Source organism: Pelophylax lessonae, assembly GCF_965119305.1.
Source record: "Pelophylax lessonae genome assembly, chromosome: 3".
Classification (NCBI taxonomy): domain Eukaryota; kingdom Metazoa; phylum Chordata; class Amphibia; order Anura; family Ranidae; genus Pelophylax; species Pelophylax lessonae.
Window position 1 is genome coordinate 90134346 of NC_138770.1, and position 14361 is coordinate 90148706.

General features: G+C 40.2%; 1 protein-coding gene across 1 annotated transcript in view; it reads right to left on the minus strand.

Annotated features, from left to right (window-relative positions):
- Window positions 1-3079: 3079 nt before the first annotated feature.
- The window catches only part of LOC309550379 (serotriflin-like), a gene marked incomplete at both ends in the record, with an annotated part of 55952 nt that continues 44670 nt past the window's right edge, over window positions 3080-14361 (minus strand). The window contains 2 exons of the mRNA XM_082250774.1: window positions 3080-3225; window positions 5846-5937. Of these exons, the coding sequence (XP_082106900.1) occupies window positions 3080-3225; window positions 5846-5937 (238 nt within the window). The remainder of the gene's footprint in view (window positions 3226-5845; window positions 5938-14361) is intronic.

Below are 14361 nucleotides of genomic sequence, written 5' to 3' on the forward strand. Positions count from 1 at the left end.
GCAAGCATGCTACAAGTCACGGCCTTTTTGATTGATCTTATTCTGATGCTTTTATTGGATGTTTGTAAATACAATTTTAATAAAATATTTGCCATTCATGAACGTGCTTCACTATGCGACCTTTCATGTTTATTACATTGCTGAATGTCATGTGATAGGGAAGCTGAATGCATACATGGTCGTGGTACCAGCTGTGTGAATTGGGAATTCCTACATACAGCTCTAGAAATTTTGATTGGAGCTACTTCACCTGCCGCTTGATGCTGTGGATTGGGACAGTCTTGTGGTATACGCTTATTTGACCACTCTATTACACAGTGTTTCTAAAATTGTGTCCTGAGAATTGCGGTTTTGCCGTGGGATCAGTGGTGTCAGGAGGGGGGGCTCTCATAGTCAGTGGCATTAGGAGGAGGGGCTAACCCAGGCTATAGCCCTGAGTGGGCCCTTAAAAAGCCCCAAGTCTCAAAGTGCTTGTTTTACATTATTAGCCCCGAGTCCAGGGTGGCAGGCAGATCCTCCAGTGGCCGTACTGGTTGCTAGGATCACCTGGCATCTAGCAACCAGACACCAACCACATCGTCACAAGGAAAGAGAGCAAGGTGAGGCCCCAGCATTTAGAGCGGAGGATGATTTAAATTTATCCTCCTCTGTTCCACACCTAGTTACAAAGTATTGGCTCCAGCTCCACCCACCTCTTCCCTCCATCTTCTCCAGTGCTGTGCGACTCAGAGCCTGAGGGAAGGGAGCACCGCACCGCACGTCTGAGAGAGGAGCCTGTCCAGTGTCCACCTGCACCTGCCTGAGGTGAGGCAGTCGCGCTGGCCTGTAAGAAGTTCTGCGGGAGAGGGAGGAGTAAACAACCCTTATCCCAACTCTGCCCCATGCTGCTAACTACTTTGGTAGGGGTCATGTCCAGGCTTTTGGATAGGCTGTACAATTTATAGATGTGTGACATAAGATTTCAGAAAGTGCTGATGGGAGTAGAATGAAATATATTTTTAGGATTTGACTTGCTGTGACTTGATTTTCAGATTATCTGTATGTATATGTACTGATCCGGGTGTCAGGGGCATTCTTTGGATGGGGAGGGGCCCTCAGTACACCTGGATGCTAAATAAGTTATTCACCACAAAAATTGTAAAAGGGTAACTCCACTTTCGTGGGGAAAAAAAAATAGCAAATAAAGGAAAAACAATATAGCGTATACAATTACGACACAAATCATATTGTGATTGAATGTTATTAAAAATGACCTTTCCTTTTCAACCTACAGCTGTTGTAATTTTCTGAAAATGCAATGCAATTTGGCTACCTGGAGCTGTTCTGTACACAGAATGTATACTGACCACACCCCAGAAACATCATTTCCTGCTTGTGTGATTGGCTCACCAATTTTCCTAGAAGTCTGCACTAAGATACAAGTCAGATTTCTGGCATCCCCTGCAACAAAAATGTCATTTTTGGTGAGATACTCCCAATAGGAACACGTCTAAATGGAAGCAGGCCCAGGAGATTTCCTCATTAATGCTCTGCAGCTGCCACAGCTGATAGATAATTGGGAAACCACTCCAATTTGACCCACTCAGCACAGAGGAACAAACAAAGATTTCTTCGGAATAACAAAAGGTAGGAATCTGAAACAAAGTTTGTTACCATCCTTGTAATGTACATAAATCACGCAGAGGGGAATTGTTTTTTCTCAACAAAAGTGGAGTTAAGCTTTAAATCTTTTCATGTGTGCCGCAAAACATTTTTTAGATCGTTTTGGTGCGCCGCAAGACAAAAAAAGTTTGAGAAGCACTGCTAAAAAATGAGGGCCCAAGTCCTCTGGTAAGGAGACTTGCTGGAAACACCGTGGCGTGGTGTGTTTCAATCTTCATACTGAAACCGTTGCGGAACTTTCATCTGTTCTCGCTATTATCTACCATATGGACTCTATTCACCCATATTAGATTAGCGCTGCATATTGATATTAAAAGTTTTTTTTTATGTAAGAAATAAAGTTGAGCCTATGTGGTGCCTTTCAAGTCAAACTATAAGCTCAGTATATGTTGAAATAATGTACGGATGTGGCACAATTTGAGTGTCTAACTTTTGTTGTTCATCCTTTTTGCATCTTAGTGCTGCTAATCTTGTGCAGCTTCTTTGCAGTGGCTTCCTCTCTATATACAATCCATGTATGGCAACAGTGGGCTATAGGTGTAAGTTGTAGTGAAATGGCAGTCTCCATTGGAAGCCAGTGTGGTGACAAAGCAGGAGCACAATTGGGGATGGGGAACAGAAACAGAGCATTGCAACCCTGCAACAGTAAGTTGCGCTAAATTGTGATATAGTGACAAAGAATGTCAAAAACACAAATAGTTGATGATGTAACCATAAATGAATAGTAATGAACACAAATAAATGTCCACACGAATTGTCCAAAAATTAATTGTCCATATATCAAAGGTGATCCAAAGATCCGGAATCCCCAAATCAAAGGTAGGATACGCCACCAGATAAGTAGTCTCCTTACCAGATAGATGAAAGGGATTCACCAATTGGGGATTCCGGATCTTTGGATCACTTTTGATATATGGACAATTCATTTTTGGACAAATCGTGTGGACATTTATTTGTGTTCATTACTATTCATTTATGGTTACATCATCAACTATTTGTGTTTTTGACATTCTTTGTCACTATATCACAATTTAGCGCAACTTACTTATCTTTATGTTATCTAGTTGCTTGTCACAATTTAAGTTGCTGCTTGGTCTGAGTAGTTAGCGCAGTTATTCTCTTCTTTTTACTGCAACAGTAAGTGCCTAAACAAGGACATTCATTTATGGCAGGGTTATTGAGTATTCTTTTTATTGAAAGCTGCAGATTTTTAAAAAAATTTAAAACTGATTTTGAAATGACATAAACATGTTACCGATTAAATGAGATTCTAGCATTTAGTGTTGCATATACTTTAATCACATCACATACTAAAGGCAAAACAATCACACAAATTGAATCTGACATTGAACTTTATTTTTATTTTTTTATTTCCCATGTAAATTTTATTGCCTTCTGCTTTGACCGTAAGATATGTCTAATCCTTTTTCCTATTGCAGCTACAAGTTTCTTTACATATATTAACCACTCTGAGCTCCTCCTCCATGCTTTCTTCTGGATGATCACACATATCCTCTAATTCTTCACACTGATCGTAATCATCCTCATAAGGGCAGTAATTGGCTGAAATCATTGAAGCACAGTTTTATTTCTGATGTACATTTGAAGCAGAACTAAACTCTCTTAATAAACATTAACTATTTGTAACCTATTTGTAGCCAGCATTAGTAAATAAATGTTACTAATTATATATTTTGTTTTATATAATTATATTTACTCGTGTTAACCTTTTTTCTTTTAGATTTCTTTGGTTGCTTACTGCTTTCTTGGCCTAGGCCAAAATGATGTCATACACCCCTGGAGTCTACATGGCTATTTTGTCTTTCATCTGGAGGAGGGGCTTTCATAGCTAAACACACCCTCATGCCTGCATGCCTGAGCTAAGGGCAGCTGGATTCCAGGAAGTAAATGCCAGGAAGGTTTGGGACTCCATAATGCCCTGTCTTAGTGCATGCGTGGGTAAAACTCACTCATGCACAGGTGTTCCATAGGGCTCACTCGTGTCTCGCAAACATCATTCTCACTTAGGCGAGAAATACAGAAGTGCTGCTTTGCAGCACAAATAACTTTTCCTAAATAAAAATAAATACATAAATAGGTATACTGGGATGAAGGAGGAGGCAGGGCACTATGAATAGACACCAGGGATGAAGTTCCGCTTTAAAGCGGAGTTTTGGCCTCAGATACGTTTTTTCACTAAAAATACCCCCAGGACAGTCAGGGCTAGTGCATTCCACAATGGATAGCCTCTGAACTGTCCCAGGTCGCAGTTACCTTTTAGAAGAAATATTTACCTTGAAAATTTCTTCTCCAGCGCTGCCATCTCAGGTGTGGGCAGCTGAAGCCAGCGCGTCCTCTTCTGTGTCCTCTTCGGTGACGTTGGAGTCCCAGAATGCCCTGCACCGGCCCTGCTCGTCACTTCCGGAGCAGGCATGCCCAGAAGCTGTTTAGCACGGAATGACGCGCCTGCACCGGAAGTGATGAGCGGGGTCGGTGCAGGCGCATTGACTCCTGGGAGCGATGAAATTCAGCTCCCAGGAGTCATCGCAAGCCGTAAGAGACGGCGCGGGCGGCAGCCACAGAGGGAGGAAGTGGAAGGAAGTTAAGTATATTTTTTTCTATAACAAGGTAAGTGAACAAAACAAAAAAAATCGGGAGTATTCAGTTGTTTTTTAGATGACACTCAGCAAGCGGATGGCCCAAAGTGGATTTTGTGGCCGGAACTCCGCTTTAATTACTTCCACGCAGACATGGGAGTAAGTCACACATGTGCAAGTCACAAGCAAGTCTCAAGTCTTAACCTTCATGTCTCAAGCAAGTCCCAAGTTACTGTGGCAAAAAAGCAAGCAAGTCAAGTCGAGTCCCTGCTAGAGGTCAAGCAAGTCAAGTCAAGTAATTTATTTTGGTCAAGTCACAAATCAAGTCAAAATACTGATCTACCCCAATTTTCACCTTTAAATCAGTTAAGAGTCAGTGGTCAGGAAAGGTATTGTTTTATTTTCAACATTAAAGCGGTTGTATCCCGCTTTTTGACACTTTTACCTACAGGTAAGCCTATAATAAGGCTTACCTGTAGGTACAAATAATATCTCCTAAACCGGCACGGTTTAGGAGATATTTACAGTGCATGCAGCCGCTCGCGCGAGCGGCGCATGTGCTCTGAAGGTCCGGGGGGACCTTCAATTAAGTTGCCCGGGAGCTTGCCGGAAAAATCACTCCCGCGCGCATGCGCGGGAGTGACGTCATCGCGGCTCCGGCCAATCAGCACGCTGGAGCTGTCTCTTCCGGCCAATCAGCGCGCCGGAGCCGCCGAACCCGGAAGAGACGACGAGGGATCATGGCAGCGCCTGCATCGATGTCCGGGGGTCCGTGTCGGGGCTTCGTTTTAAGGTAAGTTACACATAATGGGCTAGTATGCGATGCATACTAGCTCATTATGCCTTTGACTTGTAGGTTTTTTTCTTTTATTTTTTTTTTTATAGGGTTTACAACCGCTTTAACAAAACTGCTTAGTGCTTTTTTCTTGGCATATTAAAGAAACACTTTGAATGCCCAAACAGCCTAAAATCCTTCGTCCGGTCATGTTTCAACACCACAGTCACTAAAAACATGTTTAGTATTTCCATTGTTAAACATCCAGTGTCCTAAAAATCCGAACACACTGAGGTGTTTTAAGTGACTGTGGTGTCAGAAACATAACAGGCACATTCATTTTGCTTTAACACATCTTGAGAAAATGCAAATATTTAATAACTTGAAAAAGTAAAGTCATTTCGAGTCATATGTCTCAAGTCTAAGTCAAGTCATGAATACCAAGTGAAAGTCAAGTCGAGTCTTTTATTAATTTTAGTCAAGCAAGTCTCAAGTCCTCAAACTGGTGACTTAAGTCTGACTCAAGTCAAGTCATGTGACTCAAGTCCCCCACCTCTGCTTCCACATTCCTTCTTAACAATATGACAGTATTTCCTCATGAATTTGCTGTAGTCGTTGCGACATAATGTAGAAGTGTCGCTAATAAGCGCTACCTGGATGTGCTGCCTTTGTCGGTAACAGCAATAACAACTGTATCACAGCCTTTATGAATTTGGCCCAGGGCTTTCTTAGACAACCACAATGGCAGAAATGTATTGCAAATGTTACATTGAATTGTCCCCATTATCTCTAGTGAAGAAAAATGACTTACTGCATAAACCTTCAGCTGTACAGTCACCTGTACAGTTGGCACATCTTTGTCCTGGAGTATAAGGAATATTGATACGTTTCTGTTCATTTCCTCTGTAATAAAAGAAAATAAAAAAAAACTTCAAACAACATATGTAACAATTTGTTGCACTGGGTTTTCTTATTTCCTCTCTGTAACCAGTAGCTACATTACACGTTAGCACCTATCATTATTATATTGATCTCATCACTTTTAATATATTTGACATATAGATTCCTAGAGGGACCACTAGATATACCATCACACAGCTCACAACAGACATGCACAATTATCCTGAGGTCCTTTCATGTGATGCGTGACATCCACGGTGCAGACATCCTCACACCATCCCCACCTTGCAGCACCACAGGTTGATCCTAGTCAACCATGAGTATAATCAGGTTAGGGAATCCCACCAATTTTATGTTTTTTTTTTCTCCTTTTTGCCCTACCCTGCTCCTTTTGTCTAATAATGTTATGATCTATTGTTTGTTTCCACATTTCCTGTAGATAAGCATGCATTTGCTCCTGATGAAGTGGAGTGAAGTCCATGAAACGCGTTGAGACTGTTGATGAAAATTTGCCATACAAATATGCGTTTCTATATTTTTTGTGTACATATTTTTGTTTAACATGTACTCCTGTTTGTGGATATCTATAATACACATATGTTCAATATGTTATGATCGGGTCATAGCCTAGGGAAACCAATCTATCTGGGATTCATTTCTCAACTATGTGATCATTTTACTATTTGTTGATGAATTTTTTTTTTAATAAATTTGCTCTCAGTATTAACATCCCCTATATTTTATTATATGGTATCATTCCTCTTACATGGATATATGAATAATCTTATGTCACGCATCTCATTTAAAGTCACAATTTCCCTTCTCTTCCAAAAGAAAAAAAAGGCGATTTTACTTTGGATTCATTACAAAAGTATAACACACAAACACAGATTAAGAGAAATATCACCCCAAGCATGGCAACGAGGGCTAAATAATAATTAGTCAACTCAAAACAAAAAGTGCCCACAATTAGCTGCACTACTATAATCAAATCTCATAATTTGTTATTGGTCTTGGTCTGTGAAGGTTCTCATTTATCCAGGTCATGGTATACAGTATGTAGGAATAGAGGGTTTCATTCGAATAGATTTGTTCTGTAATGCTGAATAGAGATAAGATTGGGCGTGTTCAAGTTCTCACATGCCTGAACCCACCAAGGAGCCAACACTGCACACGGCTAATCACAGGCTGTGAGACATTTCCTGGTCTGTGAAGGAATCCTTATCCTCCATTTTGTTCCCTCTGCTCCATTTTGTGATTACAACTCTAGACTCAGCTTAATTTAAAAAAACCTATCCAAGCAAATGCCCTTGAAGGTGATTCAACAAGAACATTCTGCTTTTGTGGTCAAAACTACCCTGAGAACACACTTGATATAGTGTCAATTATATTTTATATTTTTTTGGCTTGCATACAAGTACATGACTTGAACCGCATGATGAAGAGTCAATAAAAACTATTTATAATTGTATGTATAATACTGAAAAAGAGACTTCCCCTTTTTTCCTTCTATAAAAACCATTTCATCTTTTGAATAAAACCGAGCATTCTGTGACATCGTACCTGCCATCTCTGTGTCTCATTAAGTTCTCCCAGATATCTGAAGGCACTTTTGTGCCTAGGGACATGCGAGTCTAAATTATTGCCAACAGTCTGCAGTTGCACAGATCGGGAAATTTCTCACTGCTTGTGATTAGTGGTGTGAAGTGTTGGCTTCCTGGGGGTTCGGACACAAGGGAACTCGAACACGCCCGAGCCCATCTCTAATGCTGAAAGCATATTGCAGCTTGTCTAAGCAGCTTGTGCAGTTTTTAGTGTCAGGAACGTTCCCCATTTATAGCAACACATGCAACACAGTCTCCTCATGCTGTATGTAAAGATAAAACTTTCTGTCCTCATCATACAGTACAGGATACAGGAATCAATTCCTAGATGACAGGTCATAGGCCGCTACCTTCAGGGGAATGGACACTGGCAAAATCTTTTGCTGGGTCTGCGTCATAGTATATCCAAATAACCCTTCCCACTCCGCTAGGCTTCATTTTTTTTTGCTAGGTTTCTTAGGTGATGGACCTCTTCTTCTCTTGGAGAAGACTTTATTCCAATTTTTTTTTACCAGATTTCTTTTACTATACTTTGACTGACACTTCTTTCAAAATCTAACTGCTTAGGGCTCATGCACACAGGGTAGCTGAAAACCTTTTCTGAACGCTGGAAAGTTGACAGGTGGAAACCTATAGTGACAAAAGTCCATTTTACAGCTTTTACATATTGAATTTATGCAAGTTTAGCAGCGGTTATGAGCATTTGAGGTTAGAAGCGTTTTTTTAAAGATAACCTCAGGAGACCCTCCCAAATGCTCACAATGCATGCAGAACAAGTAAATGACCTATTTCAGCCAGTCTGTGAAAGAAGGGAGAGCAGCAGCAGGGAGAGCAGTGTGCTTGTAGATAGCTGTCTGATTTTTTTGTGTTTTCACTATGGATCTGATCATGATGAACATGTGTGATGAAATGTTCCCGATGTTGCTGTTGCTGAGGCTTCAAAGACATAGAAAATTGCATAAGAGGACCAGATTTTGTCGCTGCTAGACTCATCCATTGATGTAGGCAACAGCATGTGGTGAAATTTGTGTTTTTTCAACATTTTTATATGTTCAAAAAGTATCAGAAATTTTTCCCCTTTAAAAACGTTTATAAACCCAAATGCTCATACATGCAGTTTACCGCAGTTACACACCTTTACAAGCATTTGAAATGCCAGTAAACTACAGTCCTGAATGCGATTTTTCTGCTTTCAAAAAATGCCAGTAACTTTAACTGCTTCTAAACTGATATAAACGACTGAGTGTACATGTACACGTAAGATAACATAGAGGAGAGTTCAGGGGCTGCTGAAAAAAACTGCATTTAGCAGCTGTAGTGCACATGAGGCCTTATACTTTTATGGCTCTTCAGCTGTTAACAGATTGGTTCTCCCTAATTATACCTTGAAAACCATACCCGGAACTCCCAATAGGTTATTTTTTACTGCACGTGTCCTACAGAGAAGATTGCCCTTTGATTCCTGTCCTGGAGAGGCAACAGGAAATTAAAGGATATCTCCCTAGCCACTTGCCGACTGCCTAACGCCGATCTACGTCGGCAGTCAGCCCCTCACAGGCAAAGTGACGTAGGGCTACGTCACTAGCTTGTGAGGGTCTAGGGAGCGAGCGTGCGCCCCCGGAGGCGCGCTCCTGCTCCCGTGTGGTCACGGACCCCCCCGAGCGTGTGACCGGCGGACCCGATGTCCGCCGGTCACTCGGCGATCGGCGGGGGAGAGGGAGAAAGTCAGGCGGCCTGTGTAAACAAGCTGCCTGTCATTCTTCCCTGTGTATGAAGGATGATCATACGGTTCTACTATGTAGAACCGTCGATCACTCTTCATACATCTGAAGCCACAGCCAATCACAGTAGAAAGCACGCCCCTAGGGACACACACAGCCCCTCCCTCTCAAATAAAGTTAACCCCTTCACTACCAGTGTATTTTTACAGTAACAGTGCATATGTATAGCACTGATTACTGTAGAAATGTCACTGGTAACCCCAAAAGTGTCAAAAATGTCAGTCAAGGGTCCGATCTGTCCGCCGCAATGTCGCAGTACCGCAAAAAAAATCGCAGATCGCCGCCATTACGCGTTAAAAAAAAAAAACAACAAAAATTACAAAAATCTTTCCCTTTGTTAGTAAACGCGATAACTTTTGCGCAAACCAATCAAAATACGCTTTTTGCGATTTTTTTTACCAAACATAGGTAGCATAAAACAAATTGGCCGAAAATGTTAAAAAATTTTGATTTTTACATTTTTTTGGGGGGAATTTCATATAAAAAAATGTGAAAAATATTGCTATTTTTGCAAAATTTACGCTCTTTTTTTGTTTATAGCGCGTGATCAAAAAATCGCACAGGTGATCAAATACCACCAAAAGCTCTGTTTGTGGGAAAAAAAGGACGCCAAATTCGTTTAGGTACAGCGTCGCACGACCGCGCAATTGTCCATTAAAGTCACGCAGTGCCGAATCGCAAAATACCCCCTGGTCAGGAAGGGGGTAAAATCTTCCGGGGCTTAAGTGGCTAGAGTAAGAGGAAATTTCCATCTTAGACATTTGTGACCAGAGCATTTATGTCCATTGGAAGATTTCCCCTTACCTGTTGTTCTGGTGACAATTTAAATTTTTTTATTTCTGTTCACTTTCTGTCCCACTGACAATGGTCACCAGGACAAATAGAGAGGTGAATCTCCCCAGCTAGAAAACAGAAAGCAAAAAGAGGATCCAACTCTTTCCTTTTCCAACCAAAATGCATTTAAAAGGTTTTGCCTCTTCCTCTTCTTCTCCTCTTTTGCCTCTTCTACACTTTAACCCGATTACCATGGAATGAGTCACTGTAACTGTTGATTGTCCAAGAACATTAATTAAAGGAAGTGTAAAAGATTGAATAAACATTCTAGAAAATTCTAGAACAGTGTGGTTTCACAAACTTTCATGCCTCATGTTGTTTTTGGACAACAGCATATGTTTTATCACATTTTATGATGAGAATGTGTTACCCATGTTACTATAAATACTAAGGTATGCACCTGTCACTCATTAGACCTGAAAAGGTTGCTTGGACAAACAGCAAAACAATTTCAAAATTAGAGAACCAGTTCATACTGATCCAATGGGAATTAATGTACAAATACATGACAAAAAGATGAAACAAGAGAGCTCCAAAACATTGTGGACATCTGACCATCACACCTATATGAGATTGTTGGACATCCCATTCCAAAACCATTGGCATTAATATGAAATTGGCCTCTACTTGTCTGGGACGGCTTGCCAGAAGATTCTGGGGAATGTAGAAATGTGTGCCCATTAAAAGCGAAAGAACATTTGTGAGGTCAATTACTAATGTGGAATACGAAAATCTCCTGCTCCTGTTCATCCCTATGCTGTTCAGTGGGTTGAAGTCAGGGCTATGTGTGGGCAACTTGAGTTCCTCCTTGCTAAGCTAGGTATACAATTGAAAGATTGTATTAACATGCCTTATTATATTTCATATATATTTCAGCTTATGCTCATTCTATGATGGAATGTGGGCCCTTGCATTTACATAGTAACGAGCCAGACTGACACTCATTCATACAACCCTGGACATCAGACAGCTGCATTTTGCATTTAGATGACATGTTAAACACCTTTCCATTCATTCATTTGAACACTTGACAGTTGGATATTTTGCATTTTGACAACAAGTCATTGATAGGAGTTTACATGTCAAACATCTTTTCATTCATTCATTTGGACACTTGACAAAGTTAAGTCTGCGCATAGAGATTACTGACACCACCTAAACACATTTGACAATTGCTTACATTAACACATGACAGCTAAACACAGACGGAGCGGCTGCCCCACAGACACAATCTCCAACACACGACACCCCACACATACACAGGTGTATAGGAAACAAAAGCCTTTTATGTACTGTTTCTGTGAGACATGTTCTATTGTCAAATTGACCGGTAAATTGTAAACCAGTTTAAAGCAGTTTTTTCCCGCTCAAACTTGCCTTAAATACGAGCTAAACTTGCAATAAAATCAGTTGTGTCTGCGCTAAGTTTGAGTGCTATGTGTCGTCACAATTCCTGGCCGGATGAGGGAAAATTCACTATCTAGGGGGGGTTAGCAACTGAAGGGCCGTATATCATCATGAAATTGCCTCCTGATGTGATTTGAGCTAACAGTTTGGTGTCAGAAAAGTGGGATCTGCCATAACACAGTATGGGGTAAGTAATTATATTTTTTTATTATTATTATTACCACCCTATACTGTCAAGAGCAGATAAACGGTACCCAGTTAACCACTATTTTTAGCGCCTCCCGGGAATCTGATATTCCCAAAGATAAGATGGGGTCTGATACTCCAGGGCCTGAAGTCCCGAAGATAAGATGGGGTCTGATATCCCAGGGTCTGAAACCCGTTTACAAAGCGGTACTGTGTGTGATAGTGAATTCTCCCTCTAAAAACTTGTATATTTGTATAGACATTTAGGTGTATTTTTAGTCGTTATATAAGATTGCATGCCATTGTATAGATGTATGTGGAGATTGTATGTGATATTAAGATGAGCTTGAAGGTATAAACTTGCCCACCCAGGATAGTTAACAGAAAACCATACATCGGGTGTATATAAATCTGGTTAGAAAGACGCAGGAAACCACATAAGTTGGGAAACTAGGTTTTCCAATAAAGTCTAAATACTGACCTCACCATCCCTATATATATATGTATAAACCTTCAAACTCAGCTGATCTCACTTTGTATTCTGAGCTTAGATAATGGGCAATTCTCAAGGTAAGGAGAATCTCAAAGGAAAAAAAAAATGATGAAATTTACGTTTGGGAAAATTGTATGAAAATTGTATCGTGTATGGGCAACCTTAGATCCATGAATTGTTATGTGTTCGTTTTAACACTGTTCCTAAAGGTGCTGTATCAGAAAAGCATTTCATAACACTGAATGAATACTGGTTGCATAATAATTTGTTTTGTGTTTATTACTTATGTTTTAAAGTGATGTGATGTTGCCACGAGTACAACAAAAAAAAAAGGTAACAAATCCGTACTATGATGGTCATGGCAGCTTTTAGAAGCAAGAAAATATATTTGGTGTGTAAAGTGTGACCTTAAGGACTAAAATTGTATTTCTATCCTTAAAAATCGTAAGCAATTTTGAATTTTTATCATTGAGGTTTGTGTCACCGACTTTTCTTTCTTTATCACTGACTTTTTAAAAAAATATATATATATTTTCTGGTGCCTTTTTAGCAAACAAACCCCCCCTCCCCCCTCTCCTGTCTGTGACACAGGTAACTGCAAAAGGGATTGTAAAGAGTTGCATTGTCATACAGATTGACTGAGCTGGGTGAACTTGAAGAGGAAGTACAAAATAATCTGTTAATTGTATATGCAAATGTATATTAACTATCAGTGTTGCTTTTGTAGAAAAAAAAACAGTTTTGAAGGATGTTCCAAATGGTTGAGAAGAATGGTGATGGTGACGTATGGGTTCTTGTATCCAAATGGGAAATTGCTAATGTTTATTTTTGAGCTGCTCATTTTTTAACCATGGTGAACAATAATAATTTTTTCTTTAAGTTTATGGTATACCATAACATAAAAAAATATATAGAAATCCACGTAGTATTAATTAATTTGACGTCAACAATTTTGGTATTAGAGAAGTGCACTGTTAGGAAGGAAAATGTTTGACATGCTTACTGTATGCTAAATTCCTCTAACCGTTGGTTTATTTTTAGGAGAAAAAGTAAAATGTTTTGTTACTAAACCTTTCTTGATGCTTATTCCTCAGATAAGTTTAATTTGAGACTTTCAGAGCGAAGGACGTAGATATGCCTTAGATAATTAAGCATCTCTTATAAAGTTTTCTTTTATTATATTGAAAAAAAAAAATAGGATGGATAACTTGTTGATAGTGTGCTAAGAATTATAACGAATTTATGCCAGCGTTACTACTTTGAGATGTTACTATTTGGTATTGAAAGATTTAAACTTTAAAGGCAAGGTAACCTCCTGCGGTGAATTCAATTAGTTGTCAAGCCATCTATTTTCATTCTAAGGTCATTGCCCAGGTTTTGAATATAAATGGTCCTTGAAGTCAGATCCTGTGTCTCCAAGGCTATTTGGTTTCAATTTCCTGTTCGGTGTCACCGAGCAATTGTGCAAACCCGTATAAATTTATGTTTGCATGAGTACTTACTTCTAGCTGTTTTGTGTGTCTCTATGTGTCCATGTACACAAGACAGCTTGAATTTTACTCCCTGCTGCTCAGTGATCACAGCATCTTAGCCATGCAAGGGATTCTCAGTTCTAGGTAGCTGCCTGCTTGGGTGAGTCAGAGGACTGCAAGTTAACCCATCTCCACCTTTGGAGGAATACAAGGCAGTTCAACCCCTCCAAGGGCCCTCACCATTGTTGCATGCGTAGACATGCTGTGTTCTCCCAAAACAGTGCCATTAGGTATCCTTCCTGTCTTAAAATTACCTGCCTTCTGTAAGATTCTGGTACCTCTGGTACCCTTATTTTCCACTTTTCTTTCAAATATGCGTTCCACCTTTCTAATTAGGTGGTACGCATACACCTTTAAGACGCATGACGTCATCGCCGAGCGCAGCAGAGCGGCTATTTCAACCGCCGGCGTTCTCTCTCACATCGTTCGTTCAACCTGACGTGTGTCCACATGCTTACAAGCTTACCTTGCTACCGGAACCTCCAGCTATTCCCTTTTACTTGGAAACAGACCGGAACCTCGCTACAGATCCCTGTATCTCGCTACTGGATCACTCCCTTACTACTGGACCCTGCTACTACTAACTTTAC